We start from the raw sequence: 21,985 nt of genomic DNA, 5'->3' as shown, positions 1-21,985 counted from the left end.
CTATACACTTTCTCTTATGTAATATAACACTGACATTATATTTGACTTTTCTAATATATTTTGAAAAACATTAGTTTGGTTTACTTTTTCATTTTCTTATTATATATTTTGAAAACACCAAAACGTGTCTACCATCATTTAATATTTCTCACAATACTTTTCAAATTTTCATTTTTTTTAAATATATTTTGAAAACATAAAGAAAAAAAAAACATTAATTGCTAAGAGGTGTTTACCTTAACTAAAAAATTGTTTTTTGTTTTTAAAAGCTAAAAACTGTTTTTTGAAAACAACTTATGGTGTTTGGCATTATTTTCATAAAATAATTTTTAAAAACAAAGTTACAAAAAACATAAAATTTTAGAAACAACAAAAAGTTGTTTTCTATTGTTCTCAAATTTTCTTTTCCTACTTTCTCACTTCTTATTTTTCATAATTTTTTATTTCAAATTATTTTATCTTATTATTTATTACAAACTTTTAAAATATTTTTCTCTTTGTAAATATATTTGTTAATTTTTTATTTAAGATTTAAAAAATAAATAAAACTAAAAAAATTATTTTTAGAAAACAATAACCAAACAACTCTTGTTTTTTGAAAACTACAAAAACAGTTTTCTGTTCTCATTTCTGATAACACAATTTTGAAAACAAAAAACAGAAAACAATGCCAAACATGCCCATCTTTCTTTTTATCTCACTTTCTCTTTCTCCTTGTCTACGATCATGCCATCAAAAGATCATGCCCCAATCTTTTTTCCTTCTTTCTTCTGTCTCTCAAAAAACTCTTGCTAGTCATCCTTCGTCTTCTCCACTTTCTCTTCTCTGAAGCTATTTTGTTATTTTTTCAAAGGAGTCTTGGCAGAAACTTTCATCCCCTCTCTTGTTCCAAGGCCAAAGCCTCTGCCGTCTTTGCATAAAGGTAAGCTTTTATTTCAGTCGTTCACCTTTCGACGACCATTAGTGACAATAGAGCTGGAAGTAAATGTTGGCTCGTGCTCTACAAATGATCTAGGCTTTTAGAAAATCTCAAATTTTTGGGTAAAACAATGGTAAAAATAAAAAAAATTGACAAAAAATAGTATATTTGAAAATCTATCAACGAAGCCCACAATAGGCCCAAACCCAAAGACAGACATATAAAATCCATAATTCGACCACATCCGACCCGATATAACTCGAAACCTGAAAATAAGGAAAATCTGAAATTTATTCGGGCGGGTTCAATACACACTTTTCAAGCCTGAAACCCATCCGATGTGCAGCCCTAGTTTATGGTAGTCCTGCATCATTTTATACAATATTGTGATTTTAGAGTTCAACGCATCTTTTGTTCTCATTGGTAAATTTGACACTGAGAGTGCGTTTGATGCGCCTTATTATGTTATATTATATTATAACGAATTGTGTTTTATAACATATTTTTATATGGTACCATGTTTGGTATTGACTTGTATTTACATATAAATATATAATATTTTAGTAATATTTTTATATGTGGGGTATCATAAATCCCATTATTTTTTCTTTCTCATGTTGCTAACTTTAGGTGACAATTTCTCATTCACCCCATAATCATTTTGAACATATTATATAGTTGATTTTAATGTACTTGCAGAGGAGAACATAAATCTCCAAAGACTTCACACTAATTACAAGTGTGTCTTGATAAAAAGTATAGCTCAAAATATCACTTAAAATAGTGTTAGACCCCTTAAAGTAGCAAATAGCAATAATTTAAAGGTTTTAATTGAATTCAACTTTAAATAAATAATTAATTTTCGTTTGCATTAATTAAGTGTGTTATTTTTTCATGTAGTTCCTACCGGCCAATATGTCTCCCACATGACATGTATATATTGTTCTTGGTAATAGATATAGGTATAGGTTTAGATACTTACATTTAATATAAATAACTAATAGTTATCTATTACAATTTACATGAATTTGGCAAAGCTAGGCTAAAATTATGAAACACTTATCACTTGATATAAATTATATACAAGGTAAATACTTATTTGATACATTGTGTTTTATGGAAAATACAAACTTGGTACTTTTTATTTCTGATAATTATCAATTGATACGATCTGTTTACAAAAATTACATAATTTGGTGCCATCCATGCGTTTAAGTTTTTAATATTCCTAAAATACCCTTCATTTAATGATTTATTTGATTTTTAATTATTTTATTATTTTTAAATGGTTTAAATAGATTTTCAGAATTCACAAGATAAATTAATATTTACTTGAAACAAATAAATTTAATTAATTATCAAAATGGAATTGAAAAATTAATTAAAATCTTATTAATTAACTTTAAATAAACTTAATTTTTAATTTAATTAACAAATCAATCAAAATTTGAAACAAAAAAATGTGGGTGAGAATAGGAGGGTGGAGAGCTGACATGGTGAGGGTGAGATTAGGTGAAATATGGATTTTTTTCATTAATTAAATTAAAATTTAAGTTTATTTAAAGTTAATTAATAAGATTTTAATTAGTTTTTTAATATTTTAATTCTAATTTTTGTTTGTTTTTAATTAATTAATTTTTAAATTTTTTTTATTAAAATTATTTTAAAGTTTTAATTAAATATTTATTTTATTTTATGAATTCTGGAAATATATTTAAATCATTTAAAAATAATAAAATAATTAAAAATAAAATAAATCACTAAAATAATGGGTAATCTAGGATTATTAAAAATTTAAATGCACTGAAGGTACCAAATTATGTAGTTTTTGCCAACAAAGATTATCGATTGATAATTATAAAAAACACAAAGTACCAAATTTCTATTTTAATAAAACATATAGTACTAAATGAATATTTACCCTAATATATATTAATAAACAAAACAAATATGGACACTTCTAGAGTCCCTCAGTTCCATTGGGAGGACTTAGTCCTTCACTAAATGTGAGTCGTTGGATGTGTGCAATTTTTGTGTTCAACGGCTGGATTTAATCTGAAGGCTTTGGGTGTGCAAAAATACTTAAATATCCATATGTGTACCCATTAACTGGCTACCGTTTATCTTCGTGTTAACTGCATTTTTTTTTTCAAAAAAACTTATGAAAACTGAATCAGTTTGTTTCCCTCCCTCGACTAACCGAACAAGGTTATTCTCCTCTCCAACTCTGATAAGGACTGTTCAGTTTCTCTGTTTGAAGAACAAGGGTTCACATTACTTAATAAACTTGAAAATGTACTCATGAATTCTTTCCCCCTGGACTTTACTTTGAGTTCCCACTCCAAAGAAAATGAGATACAAAGCCTTGGCCACCCGCTCCCCCGCAATGACGGCCGAAAAGATCGAGGACTCTCACAGGCCTCGTTCCCTCCAATGGGTCGGTCGTCCCAGGAAAATGACCATCAAAAGTGATGCAAGCCCAGTGGAAGAGGGCGTACAACCACAGAGTGTGGAAGGTGGCGAACTCCAAGGGCATCCTTCCACCACCCAACCACGGCGTAAGCGAGGTAAATACTTTATGTAGCAGTTGCCATTTCTCTTGCTAAAGAACATCTTTTTTTTAAAAAAGAGAAGAGGGTAGTCAATGCACGTTGTGTAAACTTTTTTTTTCACATACTGACATTTTTGTTTTTTTGTTTGCTATAACAAAGGATGACCTCGGAAAAACCCCATCCCTACGAGTTCTGCTCGTGCTGGACGGGAAAATTCAAATGCAAAAATGGTCCCATCCTCCTCTTCAGACTCAGAGATATCGGATTCTGAGATTTACATGAGCAGGAGTACATTCCAGAAAGTGGCTTTCAGCATGTTGTTCAATCTCCGAACGGACATTGACAAGATAAAGAAGAGAAGGTTTTGCCATTGTTGCCAAGGGGCCAAAATGAAAAGTGTTGACTTATTCAGGGAAAACTTCTTACGTGGCTAATACATATACCAATATGCCCAATATTCATGCAAAAAAAAAAGCTCATGCAAAAATTAATTACTAAATGGTAATGCGGTATGTCATTCAATAATTAAATACATTTAAAAAAAATTATTATTTATATTAAAAATTTGCTACCACATTATATTCATTTCTTATACAGCATAAAAAAAAATATAACAGCTTCAGTTTTTGTTACGTTATTTTATTATACATTTGTCTAAGTCAATTATAATAGTTACTTAGTACCAGTCAAATAGTTACGTGTCCATAATCGTAAATAAGTCCCAACCTTTACCTATATTTACTATAAAACTCTCAACTGTAGTATTTATTGAACCTAAAATCACGCTTCTATCCTCACTTATTTAAACAGTACCAATTAAAAAAACATAACCGATTATACCAAGTCAAAATACTCAAAAGTCAACATTTTAATACCAATATACATTTGATACTTGACAAATTTCTAAGACTCAGGACTTAGTCCTGTGAGACACGCTAGAGTTTCCCAACAAATATTTACTCTTTTAAGTTATATATAAATAACCAATCTCATATATGGACATAAATTCCATCTCTAGTGTAGGGATACACAATTTTATACTTCAAACACACATTTTTTAAAAAATATGTTTTGTGTCTTGTCACATCAATATGTCACATCACTTGTTTCGAATTTCTAGATAATTTTATAGCCACTAAATAAAAATAAAAAGTAAATAGTTAAAATTACGAGAGAAATAAGTGTGATGACTACATAAGAAAACATCATCCTCACCCTTACCAATAATATAGTATGTTTACAAATCTTATATAGAAATGAAATGAATTATCATTTATGTTGTTTACTACTATATTTAACAACAAAAATCTAGCTAATCAATTTTACAGTTTAATTTCTAATATTAATAACACTTGTATACAAGCACACAGATTTATGAAGTAAAAATATTTGAGTGCTATGCTCTATTTTTTTCACACCCTCCTATTCTCAAGTCAAATGGAGTTCAATTTTGCTTTTCCAACAGAAAAAAAAAATCATGACTTTCTCTATGACTTTTTCACTAAAAATGATATTAAAACCTTCCTTAGAGTGGTGGCCCACAGTATATACAATACCACATAAAAATTATCAGAAGAGATGAGTTCAAACAAATAACAATACCACATAAAAATTATCAGAAGAGATGAGTTCAAACAAATAAACAAATTATAAAGAGAGTTTATACTTTTTAGATTTGTGTTTTGGTTCATCTATATGAATATTGTGTTTTGATAAATTATTTTTTGAACTCTGTATTTTCTTAAATAGTTCAAATAAATTTCTAAACCTAATTTTAATTAAAATTTTTTGAACTAAAATCATAAATATTTCATAAAACTAACAACTCAGAACAAAAATATAGTCATTTTGCCTAAAAACTGTGTTGTTATATTTAATTTTTTGTTAATCAAAATCAAATTTAAGGCCTACTTGAATTATTTTATAAAACACGGGATCCAAAAAATAATTTGTCAAAACACAAAATCCAAACAAATAATGAGCCAAAATACAAAATTTAAAATGTATAATCCTTTGTAAAAATCCGTAAATAGATTAATTTAGCTAAAAATAAAACATATATTATTGTTATTATTATTTTATACAATGGTATACCAACCCACCAGTAGAACTAAATATGGAAAAAACGACAGAAAACAACAAAAACGACAATAAATTATTTAAGCAGCTCCAGGTGGTTTCGGATCATGGTTTTTGTTGGCTCCGGTTCCTGGATAGTCAAGGGTAGTTTCCAAATCCATCCTACCTTGTATTAAATATTTTCCTTCATTTTCCTCCAAACCAAACACTTCCTCTCCATTCCTCAAATCCAACCAATTCTGCATATTTCAAATTCAATTATATAAACAACCAATACAAAACTACAATCGACCAAAGAATTTAGAGAAGAAGAGAGAAAGAGGAGACCTGTTTCAGTGGTACTTTGTGCTCAGCCAAAGATGTGAATTTATTTAAAGAGAAACTCCCTAAATACGAAAAAACAAAGATTATATATTTATTATTAACATTCATTTTGGAAAAAATGAAATGATAATCGAAAAGGGTATTTGTAATTAATTAGAAAAAAAACAGAGATTAAGGGTGTTATTACTTACGAGTCACTGGAATTGCATCAGAGAAGAGAATATGAGAAGACAAACCCAGAAAGAGAATAGTAATAAGAAGTGTTTTTGGAACCATAGTTTTGGATGAAATTGAAAAGAGCTTTATTTTTGGATCTGAGAAGAAAAGGGTTTAATGTTATAAGTATTGGTTGGTTTGTAGGTCTTGCTTTTTATAAATGAATAAACAAGAGAAACAGAGAAGAGGAAAGGTAAAAAGTCAACTATAGTTGAATTTATTTTTTGTTTTTGTTTATTTTTTTTTATAAATAAAAAGAAAATGTGGAATTGGGATGACTTGTCTTTGTGTTTGTTTATTTTTTTATATATAAATGGAATTTCCTCATTTGTACCTTATGTTTGTTCATTTTGGTAATTTCTGTTTTCAATAATGCTTATATAGTATTTTATATTTTAAAATTATACATATTTGATACTCTAGATTCAGATTTGATAGATAAAATTTTGTCAATATAATCAAACTGTCATAAGTTATATGTAATTAAGTAATTAAATTTAAATTTAGAACTTACATAATTGACAGCGGTTTGATTAAATTGGTAAATTTTATTAATTAAATTTGAATTTAGGGTACCAAATATGTACGATTTTAAAATACAGAATATCATATGAGCATTATTGAAAACAAAAAGTACCAAAATAATACTTTGCAAAAACACAATATACCAAATAATTACGTACCCTAAACCATATAAAAAGAAAATGTGGAATTGGGATGACTTGTCTTTGTTTGTCTCTTTATGTGTCTTTGTTGTGAAAACCGTTCTCTCCTTAATTAGTGTGCGATACTATACATACGTAATATTTGCGCAAGAATTCAAGGAATTTCTATACAAGTTTGGTCATATTTTGGTAGAAGTTGAAGATTATGGGTAATAGAATAATCAATCATTATTATTTATTGTATCCTAATTCAATGTATGATATGGATTTATTAAATTATTAATATGTATTAGATAAGAGAGTATAAAATATAAAGTATTTAGCATTTATATAAGAGTAGTGCTAATGGGTTGTCTTTCCTTAAAAGGAAAAATAATTTATTAGTGGTGTCTGATACTATCTTACATGATATTTCATTATTGGTTCGATTTAGTATTAGATCTTATATACTAAATTGTAGCAATTAATATAAGGTGATGTTAGACATCATAAGTGTGTTGAATTATTTTGCCAATGGGCGTTTATGTAAGAGTAATGCTAATGTGCGGTCTTTCCTTAAAAAGAAAAATAATATATTAGTGGTGTCTGATACCTTACATGATATTTCGTTATTTTTGCAATTTAGTATTAGATCTCATATACTAAATTGTGCCAATCATCTGTGAGGAAAAAATAGATTGCCTAAATGGAAATGATAAAAAGACCTTACAACTCTAAGCAAAATATACAAATAAACAAGATTGGTTAAATAATATTACAACTCTATGACTGAAAAATACAAATAGAATAAGAAGAAATAGAAGAAGAGAATAGAAAAATACAACTCTTAAAAAAAGATACAAATAAAGAAATAATGTTTGTAACAAAATAAATGAAATGATTACAACTCTAAACAAAAATATAAGTAAACAGAGAAGAAGATGAAAAACAATAGAATAAAAGGAAAGAACAATAACAATAAACAAATAACTCTCACTCACACAACCAAAGTGAAAAGTGTTGGGGATCACCAACTTGAACAAAGGTTGAAACCTTTGTCCAAAAGCTTATTTCCCCCTAACTCAAGCACTAAGGGATCTCTCTCTCTTTTGGAAATTACTTTTTATAGAATTATCAAGCCTCTAGGTATTTTCTAGCCAAGTGCTCTAATGGATAGAAAAATTGTATCTTACAAGTGAGCAATATGCTCCTATTTATAAAGTTTAGAGACACCATTTGAATTTCAAATTCCACCAACCCCATGGCTGTTGCAAATGATTAATTGGACGTTTATGAAATTAAAAAGGAGATTTGAGAGTTATTTGTGTTTTTGGAGCTGTTCAAAAAAGTTGGAAAAACTGAAATTTTGGCAGTCAGCCACACTGATCTCTGTCCCCCAGACCGCGCCCACCAGTACTCCTGGCCGCAACCACTACCCAATTTCAGCACACAAAATTGTGCTATTTTTCCAAACGGTTCCAAATCATTCCCAATTGATTTTGTAACTCCCAAACACATTATTGAGGTTAAAACCAAGTTTCCAACATCCATTTTACTTATGGCTTTAAGAAATTCAACTCAAAATTGTGTAACAACAAATCTACACAATAATGGGCAATATTTGGAAGTTACAAATTTGTAACACCAAATATGTTACATATTTGAATATTCACATATATCCAAATATTGTAACTCTCTTTTATATGTTATAATATGTGATACTCTTTGTCACATTTATTTAATCTAAAACATTATATTATAAAATAATATAGCATTCCCCCACTAGATTATAGTTGTTTACGCGGGTTTTCACCAACAGTGTATTACATAATTAGCTGGAATAAACTGGTGCTTAAGGATAAACCGTAATAAGAATAATAACTCTAAAGGATGCTTAGAATGATATAGTAAGAACACTCGTTCTTTTTTTACGTGGTTCAGAGGCTAAAATTCCCCTAGTCCACGAGTCGATATTATTACTGTATATCTCTCTATATTTTGACAGAGTATTTGCATTACACAAACCCCCCTCACCCCCCCCCCCCCTCTCTAGGGGTGCACACGGGTCGGGTTTTCGGGTTCATCGGGTTCGGGTTTTACGGGTTGAGAAAAATGGTACCGAAACCGATCTGAAATTTTCGGGTTTCGGGTTTCAGGTTTTGGGTTTTATTCGGGTTCGGGTTCGGGTTTGATTCAGGTTGGGTTGGGCCATTTGTGTTTTGGGCTGAAAAACCAAATTTTGCAAAAATATCATTTTTTTGCACTTTTTTTCAAGAATACCATTTTTTCTTCAAAAATACTATTTTTTTTTCGGATTTTGGGTTGGACTGGGAAAATTGGGTTTTGGGCCGAAAAATCCAAAATTTGCAAAAATACCATTTTTTTACACTTTCTTTCAAAAATACCATTTTTTTTTCTTTCGAATTTCGGGTTTGAACCAGAACCCGAGTTTTAACAAACTTCAAACCCGAACCCGACCCGACTTTTGTTGGGTTCGGATCGGATTTAACCCGAATCCGACGGGTTTTCCTAAAAAAAAGGGTTTTCGGGTTGCGGGTCGGGCGGGTTTGCAGGTTTTTCGGGTCAAATGTTCACCCCTACCCTTCTCTATCCAATGTCTTGGTATTTATAGGAGAACTATCCCAGGATAGACGCAGAGCTCATCACGTGGATACCCATCCTATACGTGACATGTCTTGCATAAATGATTAATATTACAATATATATTAAGGTATGGTCTGATCATTAGGTAAAATTGATCATGGGTCGTCTGGCATAATCAGACATGTGATGTTTGATCATGCACATTTATGTTGCGTGTTCGAGAATTAAGGGATAACGGACATGTAATGTCTGACCACACACGTTTATAAATAACGTATCCAGGTTTATAAAGACTCCTGGACATGGCAGGTTGTCAGAGTACTATGACCTGAACATAACGCCAGATCGTGCCCAGGAGGCTGTATTTTATATCCATCTCCAGCTCGTGCCTTAATGCTTCGTATTCCTCAGATCATGTTATTACCTGGGGAGTCGCACTGCCTTCGCAGAGGAAATATCAACTTGTGGGTCCCTTAGTACTGTTCTTAGCTAGCCAGTTGTACTCGAGCTGCATAAAAGACCCGGGCTGAATATCAGGGCGTACAATAGTTGTCTATTGTAACACTTATTTAATCAATCAATGTTATATTTTAAAAATATAACATATCCCCCATTTGATTAAATAATAACTCTCTCTTATAGAAGTCATTGCATTGGTGCATAAAGTAAAATGTTTTTTAACTTGAACTTTGCTATAGTGTAATTATCACAAAGTTTGTTGAAAATTTGGTTGCACTAGGCATTGAACCATCTTTCCATGATAACAAATAAGTGATAACACACACACACCTTTGTCATGTTCACGTGAGATCTCTATGTCTCACATTGCACCGTTAAATGACCATGTGCACTTTCCATTCATGGGCGTTCTTGAGAATACTCCCAATTCTCATGAGAGGCGGCACCACCCCTAAGTCCATATAGGTAGAAATCTTACAATATTTTGTTAGCAAAAATACTTGTCTTCACAAGACTGGATTCTATTAAAAATCCTCTTAGTTTTAACCCTCAATTTGATAACTCACAAGTACTCAACATCTCATATGGGACTGTTTTGAGTACAACTAATATTCACTTATGTGACGTCCCAAATTCCCTAATGTGGCTTAGTGCTTGGATTAGGGAGACAGGAGGGCCATAATTGATTTAATGCATTATTATGTGATTATATGCATTGTATTATTATATGGTTATATATGTATATTTATGTGCATGTATGTGATATATGGGTGAGACCACATTATTATGTGGATATGTTTGAGCTATTCGACATGAGACAATCCTAGGAAGCAAGTTAGCGGTTTGGTCATAACGAGGTTAATTATCGAGCTCGAGGCGAGCCTAGGGGTAATTTGGTGCTTAGTACATTACCAGGGTTGAGGGGGTAATGGGAAATGATTTGATAATTATTTGAGGATATTGGGAGAAACGGGAGTTGGAGGACGTTAATTATAATTAACGGGGTAGGTGAAAATGATGAAATCGCCCTTGGATGGCTTTGAGGGATTAGTTTGGCCCTAAGGGCATTTCCGTTATTTTAGGCTTTAGATATAATTGACTAAGGGAGGATGGCTGTAGAAGAAGCCAAGCAATAAAAAACAGAGTCTCTCTCTCTCTTCTTTCTCTCGATCATTTTCTCTCTCTCACTCGGTTGGATTTTGAGGCAAATTAGGAGAATTGAAGCTTGAGGTTCTTGAGGCTTTAGGGTTTAGAAGTGTGTTACAACAATTCAGGGGATTCAAATCATATATGAGTTAAGGATTCTAAGCTTAATCTTTGAAGTTCTACTCTGTTTTAAGGTTGTTTATAAGCTTGATAGGTTTGTTATCCAAAAAATTGGCATTGATGACGTGGCAAGTGAACCCTGGACACGTGGCTGACACCTGGAGAAACTCTGTTAGTGTATTGACCAAAGGACGTATTAGAAGCAGTAAGCAGCCCAGTCATACCTGCGACCAGCCTGGTCGATAGTTTCGCATGCAATGTAATATTACTGTAAAGATCTTTGTAGATCCCGAATTTAACTCATAGAATCTCCTGAATATCCGGTTATTCAGGAGAGAAAATCGGCAACTAAATCATGTAATCCCCCTTGAGCCTATAAATAGAGAAATATAGCTCAAGAGAGGGACTTTTGGCTTTCGAATTACTGGATACTAGTATAATTCCATTTGAAATATTGTATTATTCTTCAGAGGTTGGTGAAACTCATTGAACCCGAGTTCTTTGATCACTCCTTTGATTTTCACATCAATAATAACCTAAGTGGACGTAGATCATTACTAGATCCTGGGGCCGAACCACTATAAAATATCGTGTTCTTTTTACTTTTTGTCATCACGTTCTTCTCAACGTATTAATTCACATCAAGCGTATTCTGACTCCGTGTCAGTTGGCCAAAATCTGGGTCAACAAGGTTGATCTTGGAACTGAATATTTGGTGGTGTTTTGAGTGTTTCTAAGCTTGGGTTTTACTATTAGAATGGTGATAATGTTGTGTTGGGTTTTGGTTTTGATATTGGGATAGTTTGGTTGAAGTTTTGGTTGAGTTAGGATTGAAGAAAATGCAGGGGAGTTGGGTTCGCGGGGTCAAGTCGCGACCGAGTTCATGGGTGCCGCAACTTGAGTGAACCCCAGAGCCTTCATTGGGCTCTGTCTGGTAGGCGCGCCGCGACCCTCAAGGGTAAGTCGCGGCTCGCCATTGGCACCTAGACATGGGGCTGTCTGTCTGGGAGGCACGCCACGGCCCTTGGGGGCAAGTCGCGGCCCGCATGTTCCTTTTTGGCTAGGCTTGGTTTTATTTGGTTTTAAGCGCAGATTTTCAAACCTTAAGGGTCGAGATCGATTCTTCTAACCATTTTGGTAGAATTCGAGGTCCCAGTGGCTAGGACTTGGTCCGGGAATCTTTTATTACTCATTTTAGTGATGGTATTTCATGTTTGGTTATGACTAGGTGATTGCTAGGGGCCTAAGGTCAGGATCGTTCTCAAGGGTCGTTCTTAACTTATTTTACGCTCAAGTCTGAGGTAAGGAAATTGCACCCATTATGTGACATACATGATTATTGTTGAAGCATGTTGATTACTCTATATTTGGGTAACTGTTGCATTATGAATGCTTGAATGCATTGTTTATCTGAGCAACACACTGACTTATTAGTCAGAAACGACAATGGTGTTAAGTGCTGGTCGTGAAGCTCTGACTTATCAGTCAGGATCGACAATAGTGCTGAGCGTTGGTCATATGGAAGTGACTTATGAGTTAAGAGCGGCAATAATGCATTGAACGCTGGTCGATATGATTAGATCTAATCAACAAGAGCATTATATGCTCGTCCGACCTATTGGTCGAAGAAAACTAAAGCGCTTGGCTAGTCTATGGCTAGTCACTCAGAGCCAGGGCTAAAAGGCTTAGGTGACTTGATGGTCACATGCTTAGGACGTAGTAGCCTAGGATGTCTTATTAGTCATCTATTCAGGGTGCAGGACCCCAGGATGTCTTATTAGTCATCTATTCAGGCGCGTAGGACCCCAGAATTACTTAATAGTCATTAATCCGTGGAGCAAGACCCCAGAGTGACTTAACAGTCATCATCTGATTAGGGCTGCAAGCCCCATAATGATTACATGATTATTTATTAATACTTGTATACATGTAGTAATAAGTTTTCTTGCTGAGCCTGGCTCACGGGTGCTATGTAGTGCAGGTAAAGGGAAAGAAAAGCTTACCCAACCTTGAGTGGAGAGCTTAGGTGACGATGTGTACATATGCGGCCGCTTGACTACCAGGACCAAGGTGTTTCTCTGGGGAATTAAGGTGTAACCCTATTTTTGCCGCTTAGGTCGGCGAATTGTAACTTTGAACTGTAATGACAATTTTGGGATTGTAAACACTTTTATGGGATCCCATGTACAGTTTAACGTTTTTAATAAAATATATCCATTCATTTTGACCAAGATTTTAACCTTGGACCATTAATAACACTTAGATGCACGTTTATGGCCTAATGACTCGTTTAGCGAGTTAAGCACTATTTAAAGTATACAGTGTGACGGTCCTGGCTACCCAGGGCGTTACAACTTGATTGGCTTGTTATTACCTATTGTAACACTAGTTAACTAGTGTTAAGATAGGTTACCATCAATCGTGAATCTCTTTAGGGAGTTTAAGTCCCATCCTTCGAGATGATGTAGCCACTAAATCTCTCGTTAGTGGCTTAGTGAAAGGATCTGCCAAGTTTTCACTTGTTCTCACATAGGATATTGAGATGACTCCTCTTTGAATCAATTCTCTTACATATCCATGTCTTAGACTAATGTGTCTAGACTTCCCATTATATACTCCACTGTATGCTTTAGCCAATGTTGCTTGGCTATTACAATGTATCGATATAGTTGATACATTATCTTTGATTAGGGGTATCTCCATTAATAGATCCCTTTACCATTCAACCTCTTTGCCGGTAGCAGCTAGAGTTATAAACTCTGCTTCCAGTGGAATGAGATATAGAAATTTGTTTATTTGAACCCTAAGAAATTGCACCCCCACCAAGTGTAAATACCCAACCAGTGGTGGACAAGTTGTCCCCAAGATTGGATATCCAGCTTGCATATGTATATCCTTCTAAGATTGAAGGAAATTTGGAGTAGTGAAGGCTTAGTCCTTTTATTTTCTCGAGATAACCTAGGACTCTCCCAATAGCCTTCCAATGATCTACACTTGGATTACTTGTAAATCTACTAAGTTTACTTACTGCAAATGCTATATCAGGTCTAGTACATTGGGCAGCGTACATAAGACTCCCTATAGCACTTGCGTACTCCAATTGAGCCACCGCTCTTCCTTCATTATTCTCTAGTTTCACTATGATCGAATGGAGTATTGGAATATTTAACCTTGAGATGGTTAAATTTGTTCAATACTTTCTCAATATAGTGGGCTTGCCCTAACACAAAACTCCCACTATGTTTCTTCACTTCGATACCAAGTATGGTGTCAACTTCTCCAAGATCTTTCATCTTGAAGGTTGATGATAGAAACCTCTTTGTTTCTTCTATGTCTTTCATGCTATCACTTAGAATAAACATGTCATCCACATATAAGTAAACAACGATCACAATTCCCTTACAAGTTTTGGAATACAAACACTTGTGTCCATTGTTATGCCTAAACCCATTAGCCATGATGGCTTAATCAAATTTCTCATGCCATTGCTTAGGAGCTTGTTTCAATCCATATAAGGATTTTACAAGTATACATACTTTATGTTCATATCTTGGTAAGACAAACCCTTCGGGTTGTTTCATATAGACCTCCTCATTGAGGTCACCATTAAGGAGTGCCGTTTTGACATCCATTTGATGAACATACAAGCTGTGTGTAGAAGCCAAATCGAACAAAATTCTTATAGAAGTTGTTCTTTCAATAGGCGCATAGGTATCGAAATAATCGATACCATCTTTTTGCCTAAACCCTTTATGTAATGTCCCAAATTTCCTAATAAGGTTTAGGACCTTGATTAGGAGGCCGGGAGGGCCATAATTGATTTATTATATTATTAAATGATAATATGCATGTTTAGGTGTATTAAATATGCATGTAAACTTTTCAAAAAAAAAAAAAATGCATGTGAACCCATTCTTGAGTAATTGGGTGATTTTCATATTATGGTCATTTCGGGCATATTTGACATATATGTGATATGCGTGTGTGGTGCTTTATTATTATTTGGTTATGGCAGGGTTACTCAGCACGAGACGATCCTAGGAGGTAAGCTAGTGGGAAAATCACAACAGGATTTATTCTTGACTCAGAGTGAGTCAATGGGTATTTAGAGCATTACCGGGTTATTGGGTAATGGGAATCAATAATTGGTGATAAATTGGGGATAGTAAGATCAGGGGGAAATTCTGGAGGTTTTGACTATTTTGTCCCCGGGGGTGTTTTCGGGACCCCGAGCGTTAGGATTTGTTTGAGGCTACTTAAGCTTGAAGTAACATTTTAAGAAATAAAAAGAACGTTCAGAACGTTCTCTCTCCCTCAAAGTTCCATTTTCGTCTCCCGATCGCATTTTCGAAGGAAACTTCAGTTCTAGGACTTGGATTCAAGCGATGATTGAGACATAGAAATCCTAGGGAAGATTAGAAGATTATTAGCCGGAGGATTTAGTTGGGAACAACTCAATTAGAGGTAGTTCAAGTTTTAAGTTTTTTTTAAAGTTTTTAAGCTTGAATTGGACTTTGTGTTTTGATGAGTTTTTGATTGAATTGAAGCTTGGGTTTTATGGGTTTTGGATTATGGGGCTGTTTGGGAACTTTGATTTTTGAGTTTGGAGATGTTTGGATAGGTTTTTGGAAGGTTTTAAAAGGTTAAAAATAGGGAAAAATGGCTGGTTTGAGGTTGGGCTGCGACCCTGTTCTTGGGCGCCGCGGCCCAGGCTTGAAGAAGCAGGTGGAGGTCCTGTCTGGCCTAAGGGCCGCGACGCTTGTCAGGAGGGCCGCGGCCCTTGGTGCTGATTTTGGCCAAATTGATGTTTTGGTTAGGGGAACTCAAACCTTAGGCCTCAGGATCGTTCCTACTACCTGGTTTAGTGGAATTTGATGTCTCGGAGGCTAGGTTTTGGTTTTAGAACTTGAACTCATTGGATCACCATTTGTGGTTGTGACTAGGTTATCACTAGAGGCTTGGAGTAAGGATCGTGCTTGAGGCTCGTTTATTGGTAACCTGTGCTTGGACCAAAGGCAAGAAAACTGCACCCCATATGTGACATGCATGGTTATTCTTGATGCACGTTAGATGTTTAAATGTGAACAATGATAGCATATTGAATGCTTAGCAATCTTGCTCACTTGTATATGGTTATTATTGAGGCATGTTGGATGTTTAAGTGTGATGCACGAGAGACATGTGATTAGGGCATGCCATGAATATTGAACATGAGATTGTTTAGAGCTTGAGTCTCTGTGTTTATGCATGATTCCAATTATGCTAGCGATTGTTAAGTAAGCATGTTTAATGCCCTGTATTTGGATATTTGACATATGTTTTATGTTTGATAGCATTGCTTACTTTTGTAGGGCACTGACTGAATAGTCATAATTGGCAAAGGTGTCTGTGAATGCAAAAAATTGACTAAGGAAAAATTCTTTGGTCCCTAGTTAGACCACATGGCTAAAGGTCGGGTATTCATGCTATTGGGCTTGGACCTGTGGATCTTGGGAATGTGGAGTAATTTCCCTTAGAGCTTTCCTCGATGGAAGTATGGAAATTATAGGTGAACATTTCCTTAGGCTAATGGCCTCGCGCCATCAGGGCGATTCGCGCCTCAGATGGGCCTCATGCCTAGAAGGGTGCCTCGCACCACGCCAGGCCTAGCCTGGCGCAGCGAGACACCACAGGCCTCGTCCAGCCTCGCGTAGCGAGGCGCTCCTTGCCTCGGCCAGCCTCGTACAACGAGGCATTCCTTACCTCAGCCAGCCTCACACAGTGAGGCGCTCCCTGCCTCAGCCAGCCTCGCATAGTGAGGAGCTCCTTACCTTGGCCAGCCTCGCACAACGAGGCACTCCTTGCCTCGGCCAGTCTCGCACAGCGAGGCACTCCATGCCACGCGGAGCCTCGCGCACCCGAGGGTCTCGCACCCATGCATGCTTCACCATGCACCTAAGGGTCTCGCACCCATGCATGCCTCGCTATGCACCCGAGGATCACGCACCCATGCATGCCTCGCCATGTATCCGAGGGTCTCGCCCTCATTGGGCCTCGCACCCTCGCATGCATAACCATCAGGTACAAAGCACCCGTATGTGTACGGGTGCAGGACGTATGACCATGAGGATGACAGAAGCATGACCATGACATTTGTATGACACGAGTAGTGGAGGTACGGATTCGTACAGAGAGTGGAAGCACTACATGCATGCCTCTGACTAGGCACCAGGCCGACACCATGACCTTCTGCCCCACCACAACCTGTGTCACTACCCTGACAATGTACCTATGTACAATCTTGTCCCCTGGGACCATAATGTATGAGGAGCCATAAGAGCTCCATTATAAATAGATCATCACCCCTCCAGAAAGGGGGGGGGGGGGAATTGATTGTATGCTAAGGATGTTAAGTAATATACAATTTCGACTCCATTGTAGTTCTGCATATTTACTCTTTTAAGTTTTCTCCATCTTCTTCTAAGATACCTTTGGCAATACAGTCTTAGTTTTCTAACCTTATATCATTGACGAGATTTCACCGTCAACAGTTTGGCGCCGTTTGTGGGAAGAACAAGCATCAAGCCAACGTTCTTTCATCACTTCCAGAAAAGAGACATGCCAAGGTGTTCACAACGCTTGCAGCAGCTACAAGACGTTGAGGTTCACCTGAACGGGGAACGAATAAGAGCTTCCAGGAAAGACCCTCCTCCGCCAGGGCATGAAGATTGGCCGGGGGAATGTCCTCCCTTAGGGGAGGAGAAAGAAGCATCATCCCCGGCTGTCTAGCCCGACGGAGGTTACTCAAAGCCGTCAGTGTGCCCACATCCTCGGTCCCCGGTGGCACCATGCCTAGGCTACCGAGACCCGGGTCCCTCGACGCACAGGCCAGGCAAGAGTCCTCGAGTACACTCGGTAAGTTCTGGCTCAAGGACCCGCTTCTACAAGGATGAGATTCGCGAGTTGCATAAAAAGACTCGAAGGCTAGAAACCACGATAGAGAACATGCAGGAAGTCTTAAACGACTTCCTGCAAGGAAAGTCAAGCATACCCCTTCCTAAGCGTAAAGAGAAGGAGCGTGAAAAGGGGGAAAATACTGTCCTCGTAGACGATGGGAGAACCCGACTCTCCAGCAGTAAAACTCCCCAGACAAAGTACCATGAGGGACCTAGGCCGACGAAATGCCCCTGGGAGCAAAGGCGGAGGGAAGAAGATGGTCGTAAGAACGAAGCAGAGGTCACCTCAAAAGAGGCACTCCCTAGCCTAAGAGAAGAGTTCAATGGGAAGAGGTCAGAAGTAAGAAACACAACCAAGGCAAGGGATCCGCCTGAGAACCCGCAAGACTCCTTATGCAAAAAGAGGAGGGAACTAGACATCAAAATGCAGCACCCTCGTGGCAAGATTATCACCCGACCTGGGGGGCACAGAGATGATGAAGAATTTGACTGTGATTCGCCCTTCACAAGGGAGATCCAGGTCGAGCAAATCCCCGCCAACCTCAGAGAGCCTCGCATGACTCCATACGAGGGTACTACGGACCCAAAGTATCACTTAGACTACTTCAATAACTTGATGAGGTTAAGAGGGGTCAACAACAGAGCAAAATGTCATTTCTTTGTTGTTACACTTAAAGGTGTTGCATACAAGTGGTTCAAAAGGTTAAGGCCAGGAACAATCAAATCATGGCAGCAATTCTCTGGCTGAATTCCTTCAGCAGCACCATGCGGTCTGTGATTACGTTATGCCAATTACCAGTCTCGCTAACATAAAGCAAGGTGAAAATGAAAGTCTGAAGAACTATATCCATAGGTTCAATATGGAAGTAACAAAGGGGGGGAGTTTAACCAAAGCGGAGCTCAAGATGGCTATTATAGCCGGAGTTCGTCCAAGAAGCAAGTTATGGGGTAGCATGCTCAAAAGAGAAGTTTCAAATTTAGATGATTTCTTCGAAAGAGCACAGAAGTATATACAGGTGGAAGAGAGCCATAAGGACTCGCATGTTGAAGAAAGCGAACCTTCCTCCAGTCGCCCTACTATCGATACGTCTGAAGAGTCCATATAGAAGGGGACGTCATGATAGAGGGGTCGCTGACCAAGTTTAAAATTGGACGAGGACCATCTAGCCATAAAAGTCCCGACACGAGGGGAGATCACCTCAAAAATCGTAAAAGGGTCTCAAAGTAGACGCTTGCAAAAAGGGTCTCAAAGTAGATGCTTGCAAAAGGGGTCTCAACGTAGACGCTCACAAAAAGGGTCTCAAAGTAGACACTTGCAAAAAGGGTCTCAAAGAAGGCGCTTTCCAAAAAAGGGTCTCAACGAAGACGCTTGCAAAAATGGTCTCAAAGAAGACGTTTGCAAAAATAGTACTATGCCTAATGACGAGAAGGACGCTTCTCGCAAAAAAAATAATAAATGCGCGCTAAAATACATAAAAGGATAGCAAGAACCCAAGGGGTCAACATATCCTTACAAGTAATCAAAGTGCACTAACGAACACGAATCACCCAACAGTACCACCAGAGCAAAGTGAGTGTAGCATTACTATGAGTCTACCAGGAAGCCTGAAGACTTTCTAATAGACATAGGGCAAGTGTGAATGCAAAAAATTGACCAGGAAAAAATCTTTGGTCCCTAGTTAGACCACATTGCTAAAGGTCGGGTATTCATGCTATTGGGCTCGGACCTGTGGGTCTTGGGAATGTGGAGTAATTTCCCTTAGAGCTTTCCTCGATGGAAGTATGGAAATTATAGGTGAACATTTCCTTAGGCTAATGGCCTCGCGCCATCAGGGCGATTCACGCCTCAAATGGGCCTCATGCCTAGAAGGGTGCCTCGCGCAACGAGACACCACAAGCCTCATCCAGCCTCGCACAGCGAGACACTCTAGGCCTCGCCCAGCCTCACACAGTGAGGCGCTCCTTGCCTCGGCCAACCTCGCACAGCGAGGCGCTCCCTGCCTCAGCCAGCCTCGCATAGCGAGACACTCTAGGCCTCGCCCAACCTTACACAGTTAGGCGCTCCTTGCCTCGGCTAGCCTCGGCCAGCCTTGCACAGCGAGGCACTCCCTGCCTCAGCCAACCTCGCACAATGAGGCGCTCCTTGCCTCGGCCAGCCTCGCACAGCGAGGTACTCCTTGCCTCATTCAGCCTCGCACAGCGAGGCACTCCAGGCCTTGCCTAGCCTTGCATAGCGAGGCGCTCCATGCCACGCGGAGCCTCGCGTACTCAAAGGTCTCACACCCATGCATGCCTCGCCATGCACCCAAGGGTCTCGCACCCATGCATGCCTCGCTATGCACCTAAGGGTCACACACCCATGCATGCCTCGCCATGTATCCGAGGGTCTCACACCCAAGCATGCCTCGCCATGCACCCGAGGGTCTCGCACCCATGCATGCCTCTCCATGCACCCAAGGGTCACGCACCCATGCATGCCTCGCCATGTATCCGAGGGTCTCGCACCCTCGCACCCATGCATGCCTCACCATGCACCCGGGGGTCACGCACCCATGCATGCCTCGCCATGCACCCGAGGGTCACACACCCATGCATGCCTCACCATGTATCCGAGGGTCTCGCACTACATTGGGCCTCGCACCCTCGCATGCCTCGCATGCATAACCATCAGGTACAAAGCACCCATACGTGTACGGGTGCAGGACGTACGACCATGAGGATGACAGAAGCATGACCATGGCATTTGTATGACACAAGTAGTGGAGGTACGGATTTGTACAGAGAGTGGAAGCACTACACGCATGCCTCTGACTAGGCACCAGGCCGACACCATGACCTTCTGCCCCACCACAACCTCTGTCACTACCCTGACAATGTACCTATGTACAATCTTGTCCCCTGGGACCACAATGTATGAGGAGCCATTAGAGCTCCATTATAAATAGATCATCACCCCTCCATAAAAGGGGGGGGGGGGGATTGATTGTATGCTAAGGCTGTTAAGAAATATACAATTTCAACTCCATTGTAGTTCTGCATATTTACTCTTTTAAGTTTTCTCCATCTTCTTCTAAGATACCTTTGTAAATACAGTCTTAGTTTTCTAACCTTATATCGTTGACAAGATTTCACCGTCAACAGTGTCAGTATCGACTGTGAAGCTGTGACTCATTAGTCAAGTTCGGCAGTGGTATTGGACACTGGTCACATAGTGCTGACTCATAAGTCAAGAGCGGCCTTAGCGTGTTCAACGCAAGCCAACAAAGATTAGATCTAATCGACATCTGCATTAAATGACTCAGAAGAGCGTTAATGCCGGACCGACCTCAAGTTCGATGAATACTATAAGCGCTTGTCTAGCCAAAGGCTAGTTGCTTAGAGCCTCAGTGACTATTTAGTCGCATGGCTGTGGGTGCTGAGCCCCATAGTGACTTGCTTGTCAGTCACTCATTATGGTTTAACAGAACCTCTAAGTGATATTCACTCACCTGTTCAGGGCTATAGTCTTTGTACGATCATTCTGATCATCATTTGCATGGTTTTGGGTGCTAAGCCCCGTGTTGACTTGCTTGTCAGTCACTCAGTATGGTTTAACAGAACCTCTAGTGTTAAATCACTCATCTGATTAGGATTGACTTGATAGTCATCCAATTAGGAGGGCAGGTGTTGACGCGGTTCTTCGGCAACAGGTAATTAATAGAAGAAGAGAAAGAGATTAGTACTAAAAATAGAACCGTCGCAGATATGAAATTTTTGTGCCAGAACTAGGTGACTCAAGACCCGTTTTTAAGTGGTTCGAAGGTTAAAATCATTCTACTCCACTAGTCAATATTATTGATATTCTCTGGGTATTTGGTTTACAAAGTATATAGTTCTTTAAAGACTATTTTTTCCAACCCCTATCAACTCCCAGGGTCTCCTTATTTATAGGAGAAGGCACCTGGAAGTCGGCAGGGAGGTCATCCCGTGACCTTACCATTTGTCATA

The 21,985-nt window shown here is 37.9% G+C and overlaps 1 protein-coding gene across 1 annotated transcript; it reads right to left on the bottom strand.

Annotated features, from left to right (window-relative positions):
- Nucleotides 1-5,509: 5,509 nt before the first annotated feature.
- Nucleotides 5,510-6,223, bottom strand: LOC133824576 (uncharacterized). The gene is made up of 3 exons (XM_062257503.1): nt 6,066-6,223; nt 5,878-5,936; nt 5,510-5,789 (listed from the first exon to the last, which is right to left on the bottom strand). Exons 1-3 carry the CDS (start codon nt 6,148-6,150, stop codon nt 5,631-5,633), a joined length of 303 nt encoding a protein of 100 aa, XP_062113487.1. The 5' UTR covers nt 6,151-6,223; the 3' UTR covers nt 5,510-5,630.
- Between the last annotated feature and the right edge of the window lie 15,762 nt (nt 6,224-21,985).

Source organism: Humulus lupulus, chromosome 3 (assembly GCF_963169125.1).
Source record: "Humulus lupulus chromosome 3, drHumLupu1.1, whole genome shotgun sequence".
Taxonomy (NCBI): Eukaryota; Viridiplantae; Streptophyta; class Magnoliopsida; order Rosales; family Cannabaceae; genus Humulus; species Humulus lupulus.
This window is presented reverse-complemented; position numbering and strand designations above follow the sequence as displayed.

Bases quoted from the DNA above. Each gene is read 5' to 3' on its own strand.
- LOC133824576 (XM_062257503.1), bottom strand. From the start codon at position 6,150: ATGGTTCCAAAAACACTTCTTATTACTATTCTCTTTCTGGGTTTGTCT. The intron at 5,937-6,065 runs GTAAGTAATAAC...TTTCGTATTTAG, and splicing joins TGATGCAATTCCAGTGACTC to GGAGTTTCTCTTTAAATAAA. The intron at 5,790-5,877 runs GTCTCCTCTTTC...TGAAATATGCAG, and splicing joins ACAAAGTACCACTGAAACAG to AATTGGTTGGATTTGAGGAA.